Genomic DNA, 19062 nt, shown 5'->3' with positions numbered 1-19062 from the left:
TTGGCTGGTACTGTATATGTGTATAAACCTTTTTGGGTCGGGGGCCCCCTAGTGTCCGGGGACCCTAAGCGACCGCTTTTGTCTGGTGCTGGACCTGACCTTCCAAGGTGGTTTGAAATCAGATACAAATTTGATTCCTGGCCATGCGACTTGTGTCTAACGGTCAAATTTGATCTATTTGCCCTAGTGGTTTTTAGACTGCTATTGTACATATCTTGTTGCTTGCTAGTTAGTCGGTTGACAAGAACATGTATTGCTTAGACAAATTATTGAATGTGCTAGAAAGCTACCTAGCTAGCTAGTTGACTGCTGTGGCAAGCCAGAAAATTGTTTCATTGTCCTTTGAGGGTTTAAGTGTTCTAACACGATCATTTTTAACATTCAAAGTAACTGGGAACATCCATGGTAGGCTTTGTCACCTTAGCTTGGAGAGTCAGCATTCCAAAACAACAAAGCAGCACCCACCCGTAGCACGCGCTCCAGCAGGTATATTTCCCTGGTCATCCCCAAAGCCAATTCCTCCTTTGGTCACCTTTCCTTCCAGTTCTGATGCCAATGACTGGAACCTATTGCAAAAATCACTGAAGCTGGAGACTCATATCTACCTCACTAACTTTAAGCACCGGCTGTCAGAGCAGCTCACAGATCACTGCACATAGCTCAGCTGTAAATACCTCATCCCCATACTGTTATATATTTTTTGCTCCCCAGTAGCTCTACTTGCACATTCATCTTCTGCACATCACTCCAGTGTTTAATTGCTAAATTGTAATTATTTTGCCACTATGGCCAATTTATTGCCTTACCTCATTTGCACACTGTATATACACTTTCTATTGTGTTGACTGTGTTTGATTATTCCATGTGTAACCCTGTTTGTGTCGCACTGCTTTGCTTTCTTGGCCAGGTCGCAGTTGTAAATGAGAACTTGTCAACTAGCCTACCTGGTTAAAAAGGTGAAATACATACTTTTTTTGAAAGACAGATGTGAGCATTAGGCCTTGCAGTGTGAACAAGGCTCTAGTGCACTGATCTAAAAGGCAAAACCGATCCATTGGTAAGCTGTTCTATAGTCCGAGATGCTTTGGGAATATGGGCCTAGAACCCTAAGGCCATTGGCTGCATTTAGACAGGCAGCGCAATTCTGCTCATTTTTTCACTAATTGGCCTCTTGACCAATCCGATTTGAAAATCTGTTGCGATTGGTCTAAACCAATTAGTGGAAAAAGAGCAGAATTGTGCTGCCTGTCTAGAAGCAGCCATATAATTTGTGTGAATTGGCACCTGATAATTTCTCATCTCTGGCTTTTGGAAATCAGAACAGGTGCTGTGGCAATCCCGTAGCGCCTGCCCAACTAGATGCTTAAGCGTTGCAACCAGTGGTTGTGTGCCACGTCATCAAGTGCTGTATGTGGTTAGCTGATTTGTTATATACATAACCAGGCATTTTAAGATCTGGTAGGCATCTGCAATGTAGTCAGGGAGGAACTTTCCATTGATTGAGGCTAGGCCCACACCACACTAAACCCAAACACTTGGGTTTTAGCACTAAATGATCCTTCTGGACAATAGTCGAAGTCTCTCAAAAGAGGGGCGGATTATGGAAAAGGACCAGTTAGAAATGCCAGTGCCGATTTCTGGTTCCAGTCCGCCAGTGGAGGTTGAGGGAAGACGGGAAACCATGGGTTTCATACCATTCCACTGCAGTTACAAGCCCGGTCTTCCCAATTAAGGGGCCACCAACCTCCTGTGCAGTCCACCCATTCCTCAGACCCTTCATAGCAAGCCCAATGTCTCAGAATGCCCTGTAGCTTACATGCTCAATCAGGAACCTTGGGATAGAGTCACATTAATCCAGGATGTGATGTCTGGCTACGCAAACACCAATAGACCAAAGACTAAACTAGGAAATGTCAGTTGGCAGCAACAGGCCCTCACTTTTTTAACAAATGAAGGCAATATTTCAGATTACTCTAGCATGTAGTGCATAATGGTGAAGACAGAAAGTCAGTCGAAGTAGCATTAAATCATTTATTTTTCAGAGAGATTAACAGGCATCGTCTCAGTGTTGTGGTAGTCCCGTCCCTGGTTGACGTCGCCAGGAGCAGATGTGGTGCTTATGTCACTTTGTTGTAGGGTCATCCTCCTTGTGTGCTGGGACATCAGGACCGGCACCAACCTCAGTGAGTTGGAGTCTGCTGCTGCTTGGAGCAAGTCTATTATGGGCCACCCACAACAGCGCCTTCCAATTCTAGAAATTGGATAGTGGACTGGGAACATATCCCTTCTTTATGAAACCACATCAAAAGCAGATATTTAAGTGATACTGGCAATTGCCATGTGCAGGTTGACATTTATTGAGACAGTTCTGCCTCCAGGACAATACCGAGCAATTTCCACTAGATGTGCCAGATGGAAAGTCAAAATTGGCTACATTGTAACAATGTATGCTTTTAATTTAATGTTAGGCATTAGGGTTGGCAGTGAGGTTAATGTTTAAAAATCATATTTTATTACTTTGTGGCTGTGCCAGCTAGTGAACATTCTGCGGAGCCATCCCAATAAGTGCTAACCTGCTTGCCATGTGCAGGTTATTTCCCTCTAAAATAGCAGTACCATCATCCCATACATACCCTTTCAATAGGTTCCAATCTCATACTGATCCTCCTCTTCACCCAGACCCTCTTTCTCTGTGGTAACCTCAAGGTCTCCAATGGGCTCAGGTGCAGGAATCAACTCAGGGTCTGGAGTGGCCTCCAGCTCTGAGAACAGACGATTTAGCACAGAGCCTACATGCAATTATCATACATTCAAAACAGTAACGTACTGTCATTACCTCGTTGGGCGATTAGTTCTTTCTGCCTGACGAAGCCATCATATGTTGCAGAGCTAACGAGACCGTGCTTGTTGTTGGGTCCGACCCTTGGGCCCAAGGGACTAACCTCATTTTGGGATTGGGCGAAATAAGGTCCTGGAATTAAATGTAACAGATTAACACAGCTAGTGTTGGCAGAATTGCTAGCCTATAGGGATAGGAAAAGACAGGTGTCCGAAGTGGCACCCGATGACCTATAGAGTGCACTACTTTTGACCAGTGCATCATGGTCTGGGCAATAGTCTAGACATCCTGGTTGCCTCCCACACATTTTAAAAACTGGCTTTACACTTCTGTACGTACTAGAATGCGAGTTTGGCATAGATGCCTAAGTCACTACCTTAACCGGTTGAATACATACAAAATAGTAGCTAGCAAGATGGAGATCAGTTATTTTTAATGAGTGCATTATGCAAGTGGCTAGTTCGCCTCAACTACCTTCACTAAAACCACTGCAAAGGTATTCCCTGCAAAATTTGGTTTCAAATCATGACGTTCTGCCTCGTGATTTGTTGGGAGAAGTTGCCAAACGAGTCAGTCATTGAAACCAGACCCTAGTCACTGCTGTTGCCTAGGGTTGGGTTCTCAAGACTACCTGTTCAAAGGTAGTCCACTACATAAGGAATAAGATTATGCCATGTCAGAGTCAAATTACCTCTCTTGAAGTCCATGCCACGCCAAAGACTGCCAGGTGATACGGGCTTCCTGTCCCCTGTTGAGGCAGGGAAGCCAGGTATATCGATACCTCCACTCGTCCGTGGAGATAGAGGTGTACTCTTCTGTTTACTTGGGAGGACAATCATGGGGCCCAAAGTAGTAGCCTGGTCCCATACTAAAAGGACAACACATTAAACACATACATTTGCAGTCAAGACACTCAATTAGTCTTCCCCCAATTTCCATATTGGAGAAGGTCCCGCCCCTGCAATGTGTTTTGAGAAGGTGGTGATGGAATAGAGGGATTAAGATGTCAAATACACCTTTCTTGGCCTTCATCCCAATACTCCAATTGTCACCAGAGGCTGGGGGTTTGTTGCGGTAGACACGAGGTTCAAGTTGCCTACCACCTAGTCTTGGACTGAGGGGACGTTGTGCTGGAGCTTGATCAACCCCCTTCTGTCTACTCAGGCTTGGACAAGGCCCACATAGCAAATCATTCTCATCAGCAGACCTCCATCTGAAATGTATGAAAGATCTACTCATGGACCAAGGGCACACACACTTTTTTTAAAAGCTATGGTTATTCCAGTGAATAGGTCACAGCCCAGTAACTAAGGAAATGTGACTTATCCCACCTGCCATCAATGAAGGAGCATGCCTTGTTGCTAGGCTCTGCATGGTCCATGACAGGGACTGCCATAAGGTGGCAGGTGATGTACAGCTGTGAAAAACAGGATAAGCAAAACAAAGATGCAGAATCACAGTAGCCTACATAATGTCTGTAAATTATGTTACTGTAGAATAATTTAACTACAGTACCCATAATGGCCTCTACAACATTGTTTTTATTAAATACCGCCCTCACCTCTGCCCTGTCCTCCTGGTAGAACCTAAAGGCATCAATGTGGAACCCGAGCTTGTTGTCCTGGGTTCTACGCATGAAACCAGAGCGGGAACCAGGCAGCTGGGAATCCGTCAAGCACCTGGAGGGAGATAATATTAAAATACATATTGGGGCATCTTCCTTAGTAACCAATTAAGACATCTCAAAGAAACCATAAAAATGGTGGAAGCCCTCAAATGGCATCTTCTATCGTTCTCTACGGGCCAGCCAGATAGTCATTCTAAGTCATCCCCCCCCCTGACATATCTGGGGACAGAGTTGCTGTCAGGGTCCAGTGTGGCCACGCAGCTGCTAACAAAGACCCTGAGCCTGGTGTGGTGAGCAACCCTGACAGACGCCTCAATGTTGATGGGATCACCCAGGAAGTAGACTCCAGAACCCCGCTCATAGAGCCAGTCACCTGGAAAGGAAATGGCAGTAAAGAAAGACCGTACTGCAAGCGATGCGTTTCAAAGGTACGAACACGAGTCGCTATTAAAACTACCACGGCCAGAACATATTGTCAAGAGGCGCTCAACTAGTGAGCATCTAATAATGGATTAAAATGAGGGCCATGTTTAGGAGGCAAACTGTATAACGTTGCAGATAGAAGTGTCCCCAATAACAGTTGTCTGATGTGATTCTGTATTTTGCATGTCAGAGGGGAATTTGTGCTACATAGTACATTTATATCTGCCTGCGGCTATGGAACCCTGACCTGTTCACCGGACGTGCTACCTGTCCCAGACCGGCTGTTTTCAACTCGAGACAGCAGGAGCGGTAGAGATACTCTCAATGATCGGCTATGAAAAGCCAACTGACATTTACTCCTGAGGTGCTGACCTGTTGCACCCTCGACAACTACTGTGATTATTATTTGACCATGCATGAACATTTGAACATCTCCACCCGGCACAGCCAGAAGAGGACTGGCCACCCCTCAGAGCCTTTCTAGGGAGTTTCCTAGCCACCGTGCTTCTACACCTACATTGCTTGCTGATGTAAGAAGGGCTATATAAATACATTTGATATCTGAACATTCAATTCCCGGGTTTTACCAAGCTTCTGGGAGAGCACCATTGTATCCTTTTGATTTATTATCTGAATGGTCAACAAAATTGTACCCTGCGAAATGCAGCCCAGGATTTATATACCCACTTGTCATAAACTTCAATGAGAACTGCAGGGTGTCTTCAGCAGACACTGTGGCGGTGAAAGGGATCCAGGTCGGCTGGAGAGAAGAGCTGTCCAAACTGTACTTCCTGAAACAGAAAGTACAGACCGGTAAATACACCAATAGGTCAACGCAGGATTCCTATGACCGTCATACAACAGTATAGCCTAAACTCACCTTTCATAATGACACTCAATTGGGATTACAGCACCAGCCATTCGAATAACGCCATCTGGTGTGGTTCTGGGTGTATATCTGAGGAGGTTTGCGTAGATCAATGAGTCTTCGTTCAGCTGTGGAGTCACAAAGCAGCATTTAAGAGAAGGTTGTTTCAAGAAGTCAACTAGTGAATTTAAAAAAATATATATTACCATGTACTTGGTTCCACAGTCCGAAAGTGCTGCAAATATTCTGTACTCATCTCCGGCTGCTGAAGCTGTAGCCCTACACGGCTCTTGGTCTTGGTACTGTTCAACTCCAAGTCGCAGGTCATCCACGTCGATTAGATTACCGAGTTTAAACAGATCAGCCTTCACGACTATCTCCATGTAGTCTGAATGGCACGTCACAGCGACAGTTTCTACTCGAACTGGCCTTGAAACTGTTTGTTGGAGTGGAGGCTGTTTAAAGCGTGGACGATTGTCAAATTGCGGTGTTCGCCATGTGTCAGCGCTATAAGTATATGACAAAGCAGGAGAGATTAAGAAGTTTTCCACAAGTAAAAACCATACCAGTTGCTTGAACATTAACCTGAGCGTGTTTGCCATCATGAGTCCCATGCCACCAACTAATGTGACTCTGTAGGTTAGAGGACAGCGTGCCTCTGCTATGCTACAATTGATAAAACTGAGGTAGCTTTTAACAACCAACCAGGCTGCACACCTGGGCTGGATTACGCCCTAATTTGGCCTTGCATCTGATTAGTCAAGATCTTTAATTGGCACGCATGTTCAAATCAAATCACATTTTATTTGTCACATACACATGGTTAGCAAATGTTAATGCGAGTGTAGCGAAATGCTTGTGCTTCTGGTTCCGACAGTGCAGTAATATCTAACAAGTAATCTAACAGTTCCCCAACAACCTCAACTAATACACACAAATCTAAAAGGGGTGAATGAGAAAATGTACATATAAATATAAGGATGAACAACGGCCAAGCGGCATAGGCAAGGTGCAATAGATGGTATAAAATACAGTACATAAATATGATATGAGTATTGTAAGATATGTAAACATTATTAAGTGGCATCGTTTATAGTGACTAGTGATCCATTTGTTAAAGTGGCCAGTGATTGGGTCTCCATGTAGGCAGCAGCCTCTCTGAGTTAGTGACTGCTGTTTAGCAGTCTGATGGCCTTGAGATAGAAGCTGTTCTTCAGTCTCTCTGTCTCAGCTTCGATGCACCTGTACTGACCTCACCTTCTGGATGGTAGCGGTGTGAACAGGCAGTGGCTCGGGTGGCTGTTGTCTTTGATGATCTTTTTTTTGCCTACCTGTGACATCGGGTGATATAGATGTCATGGTGGGCAGGTAGTTTGCCCTCGGTGATGCGTTGTGCAGACCGCACCACCCTCTGGAGAGCCTTGCGGTTGAGGGCAAGCAGTTGCCGTACCAGGCTGTGATACATCCTGACAGGATACTCTCGAATGTGGATCTGTAAAAGTTAGTCAGGGTTTTGGGTGACAAGCCACTTTTCTTCAGCCTCCTGAGATTGAAGAGGCGCTGTTGCGCCTTCTTCACCACACTGTCTGTGTGGGTGGACCATTTCAGTTTGTCATTGATGTGTATGCCGAGGACATTTCCACTTTCTCAACTGGTGTCCCTTCAATGTAGGTGTTGGGGTGGGGGGGCTCCTTCAGCTGTTTCCTGAAGTCCACGATCATCTTTTTTTTGTTGACGTTGAGTGAGAAGTTGTTTTCCTGACACCACACTATGTGCCCTCACCTCCTCCCTGTAGGCTGTCTCGTCGTTGTTGGTAATCAAGCCCACTACTGTTGTGTCGTCTGCAAACTTGATGGTTGAGTTGGAGGCGTGCTATGGCCACACAGTCGTGGGTGAACAGGGAGTACACATGGGGGCTGTGCACGCACCCGTGTGGGGCCCCAGTGTTCAGGGCCAGCGAGGTAGGGGTGTTGTTTCTTACGTTCACCACCTGGGGGAGGCCCGTCAGGAAAGTCCAGTACTCAATTGCACAGGGCGGGGTTGAGGCCCAGGGCCCCCAGCTTGACGATGAGCTTGGAGGGTACCTTGGTGTTGAATGCTGAGCTGTAGTCAATGAACAGCATTCTTAAATAGGTATTCCTCTTGTCCAGATAGGATAGGGCAGTGTGCAGTGTGATGGCGATTGCATCGTCTGTGGACCTGTTTTGGCGGTATGCAAACTGAAGTGGGTCTATGGTTGCCGGAAGGTGGAAATGATATGATCCTTGACTAGTCTCTTAAGTTAAAGCACTTCATGATGACAGAAGTGAGTGCTACGGGGCGGTAGTCATTTAGTTCAGTTATCTTTGCCTTCCTGGGTACAGGAACCATGGAGGCCATCTTGAAGCATGTGGGGACAGCAGACTGGGATAGGGAATGATTGAAAGTGTCTGTAAACACACCAGCCAGCTGGTTTGCGCATGCATAAACTTATCCTCTGCAGCAAAGGTAACTCTGGGTCTTCCTTTCCTGTGACGGTCCTCAAGAGAGCCAGTTTCATCATAGCGCTTTATGGTTTTTGCGACCTGCACTTGAAGAAATGTTCAAAGTTCTTGAAATCTTCCAGATTGACTGACCTTCATGTCTTAAAGTAGTGATGGACTGTCCTTTCTCTTTGCTTATTTGAGCTGTTCTTGCCATAATATGGACTTGGTCTTTCACCAATTTGGGCTATCTTCTGTATACCACCCCTACCATGTCACAACACAACTGATTGGCTCAAAGGCATTAAGAAGGAAAGAAATTCCACAAACAAAGTTTTAACAAGGCAGCAGGTAGCCTAGTGGTTAGAGCGTTGGTCTTGTAACCGAAAGGTTGCAAGATCGAATCCCCGAGCTGATAAGGTGAAAATCTGTCGTTCTGCCCCTGAACAAGGCAGTTAACCCAGTGTTCCTAGGCCGTCATTGAAAATAAGATTTTGTTCTTAACTGACTTGCCTAGTTGAAAAAGGCACAGCTGTTAATTCAAATGCATTCCAGATGACTACCTCATGAAGTTAAGTGAGAGAATGCCAAGAGTGTGCAACGCTGTCATCAAGGCAAAGGGTGGCTACTTTGAATAAATATAAATTGAATATAAATTGGACACCTTTTTGGTTACTACATGATTCCATGTGTTATTTCATAGTTTGATGTCTTCACTATTATTGTACAATGTAGAAAATAGTAAAAAATTAAGAAAAACCCTTGAATCAAATCATATCAAATCAAATTTTATTTGTCACATACACATGGTTAGCAGAGTAGGTGTGTCTGAACTTTTGGCTTGTACTGTATATGTGTATAAACCTTTTTGGGTCGGGGGCCCCTTAGTGTCCGGGGACCCTAAGCGACCGCTTTTGTCTGGTGCTGGACCTGACCTTCCAAGGTGGTTTGAAATCAGATACAAATTTGATTCCTGGCCATGCGACTTGTGTCTAACGGTCAAATTTGATCTATTTGCCCTAGTGGTTTTTAGACTGCTATTGTACATATCTTGTTGCTTGCTAGTTAGTCGGTTGACAAGAACATGTATTGCTTAGACAAATTATTGAATGTGCTAGAAAGCTACCTAGCTAGCTAGTTGACTGCTGTGGCAAGCCAGAAAATTGTTTCATTGTCCTTTGAGGGTTTAAGTTCTAACACGATAATTTTTAACATTCAAAGTAACTGGGAACATCCATGGTAGGCTTTGTCACCTTAGCTTGGAGAGTCAGCATTCCAAAACAACAAAGCAGCACCCACCCGTAGCACGCGCTCCAGCAGGTATATTTCCCTGGTCATCCCCAAAGCCAATTCCTCCTTTGGTCACCTTTCCTTCCAGTTCTGATGCCAATGACTGGAACCTATTGCAAAAATCACTGAAGCTGGAGACTCATATCTACCTCACTAACTTTAAGCACCGGCTGTCAGAGCAGCTCACAGATCACTGCACATAGCTCAGCTGTAAATACCTCATCCCCATACTGTTATATATTTTTTGCTCCCCAGTAGCTCTACTTGCACATTCATCTTCTGCACATCACTCCAGTGTTTAATTGCTAAATTGTAATTATTTTGCCACTATGGCCAATTTATTGCCTTACCTCATTTGCACACTGTATATACACTTTCTATTGTGTTGACTGTGTTTGATTATTCCATGTGTAACCCTGTTTGTGTCGCACTGCTTTGCTTTCTTGGCCAGGTCGCAGTTGTAAATGAGAACTTGTCAACTAGCCTACCTGGTTAAAAAGGTGAAATACATACTTTTTTTGAAAGACAGATGTGAGCATTAGGCCTTGCAGTGTGAACAAGGCTCTAGTGCACTGATCTAAAAGGCAAAACCGATCCATTGGTAAGCTGTTCTATAGTCCGAGATGCTTTGGGAATATGGGCCTAGAACCCTAAGGCCATTGGCTGCATTTAGACAGGCAGCGCAATTCTGCTCATTTTTTCACTAATTGGCCTCTTGACCAATCCGATTTGAAAATCTGTTGCGATTGGTCTAAACCAATTAGTGGAAAAAGAGCAGAATTGTGCTGCCTGTCTAGAAGCAGCCATATAATTTGTGTGAATTGGCACCTGATAATTTCTCATCTCTGGCTTTTGGAAATCAGAACAGGTGCTGTGGCAATCCCGTAGCGCCTGCCCAACTAGATGCTTAAGCGTTGCAACCAGTGGTTGTGTGCCACGTCATCAAGTGCTGTATGTGGTTAGCTGATTTGTTATATACATAACCAGGCATTTTAAGATCTGGTAGGCATCTGCAATGTAGTCAGGGAGGAACTTTCCATTGATTGAGGCTAGGCCCACACCACACTAAACCCAAACACTTGGGTTTTAGCACTAAATGATCCTTCTGGACAATAGTCGAAGTCTCTCAAAAGAGGGGCGGATTATGGAAAAGGACCAGTTAGAAATGCCAGTGCCGATTTCTGGTTCCAGTCCGCCAGTGGAGGTTGAGGGAAGACGGGAAACCATGGGTTTCATACCATTCCACTGCAGTTACAAGCCCGGTCTTCCCAATTAAGGGGCCACCAACCTCCTGTGCAGTCCACCCATTCCTCAGACCCTTCATAGCAAGCCCAATGTCTCAGAATGCCCTGTAGCTTACATGCTCAATCAGGAACCTTGGGATAGAGTCACATTAATCCAGGATGTGATGTCTGGCTACGCAAACACCAATAGACCAAAGACTAAACTAGGAAATGTCAGTTGGCAGCAACAGGCCCTCACTTTTTTAACAAATGAAGGCAATATTTCAGATTACTCTAGCATGTAGTGCATAATGGTGAAGACAGAAAGTCAGTCGAAGTAGCATTAAATCATTTATTTTTCAGAGAGATTAACAGGCATCGTCTCAGTGTTGTGGTAGTCCCGTCCCTGGTTGACGTCGCCAGGAGCAGATGTGGTGCTTATGTCACTTTGTTGTAGGGTCATCCTCCTTGTGTGCTGGGACATCAGGACCGGCACCAACCTCAGTGAGTTGGAGTCTGCTGCTGCTTGGAGCAAGTCTATTATGGGCCACCCACAACAACAGCGCCTTCCAATTCTAGAAATTGGATAGTGGACTGGGAACATATCCCTTCTTTATGAAACCACATCAAAAGCAGATATTTAAGTGATACTGGCAATTGCCATGTGCAGGTTGACATTTGAGACAGTTCTGCCTCCAGGACAATACCGAGCAATTTCCACTAGATGTGCCAGATGGAAAGTCAAAATTGGCTACATTGTAACAATGTATGCTTTTAATTTAATGTTAGGCATTAGGGTTGGCAGTGAGGTTAATGTTTAAAAATCATATTTTATTACTTTGTGGCTGTGCCAGCTAGTGAACATTCTGCGGAGCCATCCCAATAAGTGCTAACCTGCTTGCCATGTGCAGGTTATTTCCCTCTAAAATAGCAGTACCATCATCCCATACATACCCTTTCAATAGGTTCCAATCTCATACTGATCCTCCTCTTCACCCAGACCCTCTTTCTCTGTGGTAACCTCAAGGTCTCCAATGGGCTCAGGTGCAGGAATCAACTCAGGGTCTGGAGTGGCCTCCAGCTCTGAGAACAGACGATTTAGCACAGAGCCTACATGCAATTATCATACATTCAAAACAGTAACGTACTGTCATTACCTCGTTGGGCGATTAGTTCTTTCTGCCTGACGAAGCCATCATATGTTGCAGAGCTAACGAGACCGTGCTTGTTGTTGGGTCCGACCCTTGGGCCCAAGGGACTAACCTCATTTTGGGATTGGGCGAAATAAGGTCCTGGAATTAAATGTAACAGATTAACACAGCTAGTGTTGGCAGAATTGCTAGCCTATAGGGATAGGAAAAGACAGGTGTCCGAAGTGGCACCCGATGACCTATAGAGTGCACTACTTTTGACCAGTGCATCATGGTCTGGGCAATAGTCTAGACATCCTGGTTGCCTCCCACACATTTTAAAAACTGGCTTTACACTTCTGTACGTACTAGAATGCGAGTTTGGCATAGATGCCTAAGTCACTACCTTAACCGGTTGAATACATACAAAATAGTAGCTAGCAAGATGGAGATCAGTTATTTTTAATGAGTGCATTATGCAAGTGGCTAGTTCGCCTCAACTACCTTCACTAAAACCACTGCAAAGGTATTCCCTGCAAAATTTGGTTTCAAATCATGACGTTCTGCCTCGTGATTTGTTGGGAGAAGTTGCCAAACGAGTCAGTCATTGAAACCAGACCCTAGTCACTGCTGTTGCCTAGGGTTGGGTTCTCAAGACTACCTGTTCAAAGGTAGTCCACTACATAAGGAATAAGATTATGCCATGTCAGAGTCAAATTACCTCTCTTGAAGTCCATGCCACGCCAAAGACTGCCAGGTGATACGGGCTTCCTGTCCCCTGTTGAGGCAGGGAAGCCAGGTATATCGATACCTCCACTCGTCCGTGGAGATAGAGGTGTACTCTTCTGTTTACTTGGGAGGACAATCATGGGGCCCAAAGTAGTAGCCTGGTCCCATACTAAAAGGACAACACATTAAACACATACATTTGCAGTCAAGACACTCAATTAGTCTTCCCCCAATTTCCATATTGGAGAAGGTCCCGCCCCTGCAATGTGTTTTGAGAAGGTGGTGATGGAATAGAGGGATTAAGATGTCAAATACACCTTTCTTGGCCTTCATCCCAATACTCCAATTGTCACCAGAGGCTGGGGGTTTGTTGCGGTAGACACGAGGTTCAAGTTGCCTACCACCTAGTCTTGGACTGAGGGGACGTTGTGCTGGAGCTTGATCAACCCCCTTCTGTCTACTCAGGCTTGGACAAGGCCCACATAGCAAATCATTCTCATCAGCAGACCTCCATCTGAAATGTATGAAAGATCTACTCATGGACCAAGAGCACACACACTTTTTAAAAGCTATGGTTATTCCAGTGAATAGGTCACAGCCCAGTAACTAAGGAAATGTGACTTATCCCACCTGCCATCAATGAAGGAGCATGCCTTGTTGCTAGGCTCTGCATGGTCCATGACAGGGACTGCCATAAGGTGGCAGGTGATGTACAGCTGTGAAAAACAGGATAAGCAAAACAAAGATGCAGAATCACAGTAGCCTACATAATGTCTGTAAATTATGTTACTGTAGAATAATTTAACTACAGTACCCATAATGGCCTCTACAACATTGTTTTTATTAAATACCGCCCTCACCTCTGCCCTGTCCTCCTGGTAGAACCTAAAGGCATCAATGTGGAACCCGAGCTTGTTGTCCTGGGTTCTACGCATGAAACCAGAGCGGGAACCAGGCAGCTGGGAATCCGTCAAGCACCTGGAGGGAGATAATATTAAAATACATATTGGGGCATCTTCCTTAGTAACCAATTAAGACATCTCAAAGAAACCATAAAAATGGTGGAAGCCCTCAAATGGCATCTTCTATCGTTCTCTACGGGCCAGCCGGATAATAGTCATTCTAAGTCATCCCCCCCCCCTGCTTACCCATCACTCTCAATGAAGACATATCTGGGGACAGAGTTGCTGTCAGGGTCCAGTGTGGCCACGCAGCTGCTAACAAAGACCCTGAGCCTGGTGTGGTGAGCAACCCTGACAGACGCCTCAATGTTGATGGGATCACCCAGGAAGTAGACTCCAGAACCCCGCTCATAGAGCCAGTCACCTGGAAAGGAAATGGCAGTAAAGAAAGACCGTACTGCAAGCGATGCGTTTCAAAGGTACGAACACGAGTCGCTATTAAAACTACCACGGCCAGAACATATTGTCAAGAGGCGCTCAACTAGTGAGCATCTAATAATGGATTAAAATGAGGGCCATGTTTAGGAGGCAAACTGTATAACGTTGCAGATAGAAGTGTCCCCAATAACAGTTGTCTGATGTGATTCTGTATTTTGCATGTCAGAGGGGCATTTGTGCTACATAGTACATTTATATCTGCCTGCGGCTATGGAACCCTGACCTGTTCACCGGACGTGCTACCTGTCCCAGACCGGCTGTTTTCAACTCGAGACAGCAGGAGCGGTAGAGATACTCTCAATGATCGGCTATGAAAAGCCAACTGACATTTACTCCTGAGGTGCTGACCTGTTGCACCCTCGACAACTACTGTGATTATTATTTGACCATGCATGAACATTTGAACATCTCCACCCGGCACAGCCAGAAGAGGACTGGCCACCCCTCAGAGCCTTTCTAGGGAGTTTCCTAGCCACCGTGCTTCTACACCTACATTGCTTGCTGATGTAAGAAGGGCTATATAAATACATTTGATATCTGAACATTCAATTCCCGGGTTTTACCAAGCTTCTGGGAGAGCACCATTGTATCCTTTTGATTTATTATCTGAATGGTCAACAAAATTGTACCCTGCGAAATGCAGCCCAGGATTTATATACCCACTTGTCATAAACTTCAATGAGAACTGCAGGGTGTCTTCAGCAGACACTGTGGCGGTGAAAGGGATCCAGGTCGGCTGGAGAGAAGAGCTGTCCAAACTGTACTTCCTGAAACAGAAAGTACAGACCGGTAAATACACCAATAGGTCAACGCAGGATTCCTATGACCGTCATACAACAGTATAGCCTAAACTCACCTTTCATAATGACACTCAATTGGGATTACAGCACCAGCCATTCGAATAACGCCATCTGGTGTGGTTCTGGGTGTATATCTGAGGAGGTTTGCGTAGATCAATGAGTCTTCGTTCAGCTGTGGAGTCACAAAGCAGCATTTAAGAGAAGGTTGTTTCAAGAAGTCAACTAGTGAATTTAAAAAAATATATATTACCATGTACTTGGTTCCACAGTCCGAAAGTGCTGCAAATATTCTGTACTCATCTCCGGCTGCTGAAGCTGTAGCCCTACACGGCTCTTGGTCTTGGTACTGTTCAACTCCAAGTCGCAGGTCATCCACGTCGATTAGATTACCGAGTTTAAACAGATCAGCCTTCACGACTATCTCCATGTAGTCTGAATGGCACGTCACAGCGACAGTTTCTACTCGAACTGGCCTTGAAACTGTTTGTTGGAGTGGAGGCTGTTTAAAGCGTGGACGATTGTCAAATTGCGGTGTTCGCCATGTGTCAGCGCTATAAGTATATGACAAAGCAGGAGAGATTAAGAAGTTTTCCACAAGTAAAAACCAAACCAGTTGCTTGAACAATAACCTGAGCGTGTTTGCCATCATGAGTCCCATGCCACCAACTAATGTGACTCTGTAGGTTAGAGGACAGCGTGCCTCTGCTATGCTACAATTGATAAAACTGAGGTAGCTTTTAACAACCAACCAGGCTGCACACCTGGGCTGGATTACGCCCTAATTTGGCCTTGCATCTGAGTAGTCAAGATCTTTAATTGGCACGCATGTTCAAATCAAATCACATTTTATTTGTCACATACACATGGTTAGCAAATGTTAATGCGAGTGTAGCGAAATGCTTGTGCTTCTGGTTCCGACAGTGCAGTAATATCTAACAAGTAATCTAACAGTTCCCCAACAACCTCAACTAATACACACAAATCTAAAAGGGGTGAATGAGAAAATGTACATATAAATATAAGGATGAACAACGGCCAAGCGGCATAGGCAAGGTGCAATAGATGGTATAAAATACAGTACATAAATATGATATGAGTATTGTAAGATATGTAAACATTATTAAGTGGCATCGTTTATAGTGACTAGTGATCCATTTGTTAAAGTGGCCAGTGATTGGGTCTCCATGTAGGCAGCAGCCTCTCTGAGTTAGTGACTGCTGTTTAGCAGTCTGATGGCCTTGAGATAGAAGCTGTTCTTCAGTCTCTCTGTCTCAGCTTCGATGCACCTGTACTGACCTCACCTTCTGGATGGTAGCGGTGTGAACAGGCAGTGGCTCGGGTGGCTGTTGTCTTTGATGATCTTTTTTTTGCCTACCTGTGACATCGGGTGATATAGATGTCATGGTGGGCAGGTAGTTTGCCCTCGGTGATGCGTTGTGCAGACCGCACCACCCTCTGGAGAGCCTTGCGGTTGAGGGCAAGCAGTTGCCGTACCAGGCTGTGATACATCCTGACAGGATACTCTCGAATGTGGATCTGTAAAAGTTAGTCAGGGTTTTGGGTGACAAGCCACTTTTCTTCAGCCTCCTGAGATTGAAGAGGCGCTGTTGCGCCTTCTTCACCACACTGTCTGTGTGGGTGGACCATTTCAGTTTGTCATTGATGTGTATGCCGAGGACATTTCCACTTTCTCAACTGGTGTCCCTTCAATGTAGGTGTTGGGGTGGGGGGGCTCCTTCAGCTGTTTCCTGAAGTCCACGATCATCTTTTTTTTGTTGACGTTGAGTGAGAAGTTGTTTTCCTGACACCACACTATGTGCCCTCACCTCCTCCCTGTAGGCTGTCTCGTCGTTGTTGGTAATCAAGCCCACTACTGTTGTGTCGTCTGCAAACTTGATGGTTGAGTTGGAGGCGTGCTATGGCCACACAGTCGTGGGTGAACAGGGAGTACACATGGGGGCTGTGCACGCACCCGTGTTGGGCCCCAGTGTTCAGGGCCAGCGAGGTAGGGGTGTTGTTTCTTACGTTCACCACCTGGGGGAGGCCCGTCAGGAAAGTCCAGTACTCAATTGCACAGGGCGGGGTTGAGGCCCAGGGCCCCCAGCTTGACGATGAGCTTGGAGGGTACCTTGGTGTTGAATGCTGAGCTGTAGTCAATGAACAGCATTCTTAAATAGGTATTCCTCTTGTCCAGATAGGATAGGGCAGTGTGCAGTGTGATGGCGATTGCATCGTCTGTGGACCTGTTTTGGCGGTATGCAAACTGAAGTGGGTCTATGGTTGCCGGAAGGTGGAAATGATATGATCCTTGACTAGTCTCTTAAGTTAAAGCACTTCATGATGACAGAAGTGAGTGCTACGGGGCGGTAGTCATTTAGTTCAGTTATCTTTGCCTTCCTGGGTACAGGAACCATGGAGGCCATCTTGAAGCATGTGGGGACAGCAGACTGGGATAGGGAATGATTGAAAGTGTCTGTAAACACACCAGCCAGCTGGTTTGCGCATGCATAAACTTATCCTCTGCAGCAAAGGTAACTCTGGGTCTTCCTTTCCTGTGACGGTCCTCAAGAGAGCCAGTTTCATCATAGCGCTTTATGGTTTTTGCGACCTGCACTTGAAGAAATGTTCAAAGTTCTTGAAATCTTCCAGATTGACTGACCTTCATGTCTTAAAGTAGTGATGGACTGTCCTTTCTCTTTGCTTATTTGAGCTGTTCTTGCCATAATATGGACTTGGTCTTTCACCAATTTGGGCTATCTTCTGTATACCACCCCTACCATGTCACAACACAACTGATTGGCTCAAAGGCATTAAGAAGGAAAGAAATTCCACAAACAAAGTTTTAACAAGGCAGCAGGTAGCCTAGTGGTTAGAGCGTTGGTCTTGTAACCGAAAGGTTGCAAGATCGAATCCCCGAGCTGATAAGGTGAAAATCTGTCGTTCTGCCCCTGAACAAGGCAGTTAACCCAGTGTTCCTAGGCCGTCATTGAAAATAAGATTTTGTTCTTAACTGACTTGCCTAGTTGAAAAAGGCACAGCTGTTAATTCAAATGCATTCCAGATGACTACCTCATGAAGTTAAGTGAGAGAATGCCAAGAGTGTGCAACGCTGTCATCAAGGCAAAGGGTGGCTACTTTGAATAAATATAAATTGAATATAAATTGGACACCTTTTTGGTTACTACATGATTCCATGTGTTATTTCATAGTTTGATGTCTTCACTATTATTGTACAATGTAGAAAATAGTAAAAAATTAAGAAAAACCCTTGAATCAAATCATATCAAATCAAATTTTATTTGTCACATACACATGGTTAGCAGAGTAGGTGTGTCTGAACTTTTGGCTTGTACTGTATATGTGTATAAACCTTTTTGGGTCGGGGGCCCCTTAGTGTCCGGGGACCCTAAGCGACCGCTTTTGTCTGGTGCTGGACCTGACCTTCCAAGGTGGTTTGAAATCAGATACAAATTTGATTCCTGGCCATGCGACTTGTGTCTAACGGTCAAATTTGATCTATTTGCCCTAGTGGTTTTTAGACTGCTATTGTACATATCTTGTTGCTTGCTAGTTAGTCGGTTGACAAGAACATGTATTGCTTAGACAAATTATTGAATGTGCTAGAAAGCTACCTAGCTAGCTAGTTGACTGCTGTGGCAAGCCAGAAAATTGTTTCATTGTCCTTTGAGGGTTTAAGTGTTCTAACACGATAATTTTTAACATTCAAAGTAACTGGGAACATCCATGGTAGGCTTTGTCACCTTAGCTTGGAGAGTCAGCATTCCAAAACAACAAAGCAGCACCCACCCGTAGCACGCGCTCCAGCAGGTATATTTCCCTGGTCATCCCCAAAGCCAATTCCTCCTTTGGTCACCTTTCCTTCCAGTTCTGATGCCAATGACTGGAACCTATTGCAAAAATCACTGAAGCTGGAGACTCATATCTACCTCACTAACTTTAAGCACCGGCTGTCAGAGCAGCTCACAGATCACTGCACATAGCTCAGCTGTAAATACCTCATCCCCATACTGTTATATATTTTTTGCTCCCCAGTAGCTCTACTTGCACATTCATCTTCTGCACATCACTCCAGTGTTTAATTGCTAAATTGTAATTATTTTGCCACTATGGCCAATTTATTGCCTTACCTCATTTGCACACTGTATATACACTTTCTATTGTGTTGACTGTGTTTGATTATTCCATGTGTAACCCTGTTTGTGTCGCACTGCTTTGCTTTCTTGGCCAGGTCGCAGTTGTAAATGAGAACT

At 45.0% G+C, this 19062-nt stretch overlaps 3 protein-coding genes across 7 annotated transcripts; all 3 read right to left on the bottom strand.

Annotated features, from left to right (window-relative positions):
* Positions 1 to 2017: 2017 nt before the first annotated feature.
* On the bottom strand, positions 2018 to 4513 carry LOC118946516. Its single transcript, XM_036971648.1, has 7 exons — positions 4401 to 4513; positions 4171 to 4256; positions 3856 to 4052; positions 3531 to 3707; positions 2837 to 2971; positions 2634 to 2762; positions 2018 to 2270 (listed from the first exon to the last, which is right to left on the bottom strand). The coding sequence occupies exons 1-6, from the start codon at positions 4473 to 4475 to the stop codon at positions 2638 to 2640; spliced, it is 795 nt and encodes a 264-aa protein (XP_036827543.1). The 5' UTR covers positions 4476 to 4513; the 3' UTR covers positions 2018 to 2270; positions 2634 to 2637.
* A 141-nt stretch (positions 4514 to 4654) lies between these two features.
* Positions 4655 to 6359, bottom strand: LOC118946546 (zona pellucida sperm-binding protein 3-like). Its single transcript, XM_036971854.1, has 4 exons — positions 5964 to 6359; positions 5770 to 5885; positions 5577 to 5680; positions 4655 to 4839 (listed from the first exon to the last, which is right to left on the bottom strand). Exons 1-4 carry the CDS (start codon positions 6357 to 6359, stop codon positions 4655 to 4657), a joined length of 801 nt encoding a protein of 266 aa, XP_036827749.1.
* A 4711-nt stretch (positions 6360 to 11070) lies between these two features.
* On the bottom strand, positions 11071 to 15515 carry LOC118946509 (zona pellucida sperm-binding protein 3-like). Of its 5 annotated transcripts, none has more exons than XM_036971617.1 (11): positions 15042 to 15515; positions 14848 to 14963; positions 14655 to 14758; positions 13740 to 13917; positions 13452 to 13569; positions 13222 to 13307; positions 12909 to 13105; positions 12584 to 12760; positions 11890 to 12024; positions 11687 to 11815; positions 11071 to 11343 (listed from the first exon to the last, which is right to left on the bottom strand). In XM_036971617.1, exons 1-10 carry the CDS (start codon positions 15447 to 15449, stop codon positions 11691 to 11693), a joined length of 1644 nt encoding a protein of 547 aa, XP_036827512.1. In that variant the 5' UTR covers positions 15450 to 15515; the 3' UTR covers positions 11071 to 11343; positions 11687 to 11690. The 5 variants fall into 5 exon arrangements, with proteins under 5 accessions (XP_036827512.1, XP_036827511.1, XP_036827510.1 ...); XM_036971616.1 differs by having other exon boundaries at positions 11071 to 11340; XM_036971615.1 differs by having other exon boundaries at positions 11071 to 11326.
* Between the last annotated feature and the right edge of the window lie 3547 nt (positions 15516 to 19062).

This window comes from Oncorhynchus mykiss, chromosome 32 (assembly GCF_013265735.2).
Source record: "Oncorhynchus mykiss isolate Arlee chromosome 32, USDA_OmykA_1.1, whole genome shotgun sequence".
NCBI lineage: Eukaryota > Metazoa > Chordata > Actinopteri > Salmoniformes > Salmonidae > Oncorhynchus > Oncorhynchus mykiss.
Note: the sequence above shows the minus strand (reverse complement) of the source record. Positions and strands in the feature narration are given on the sequence as shown.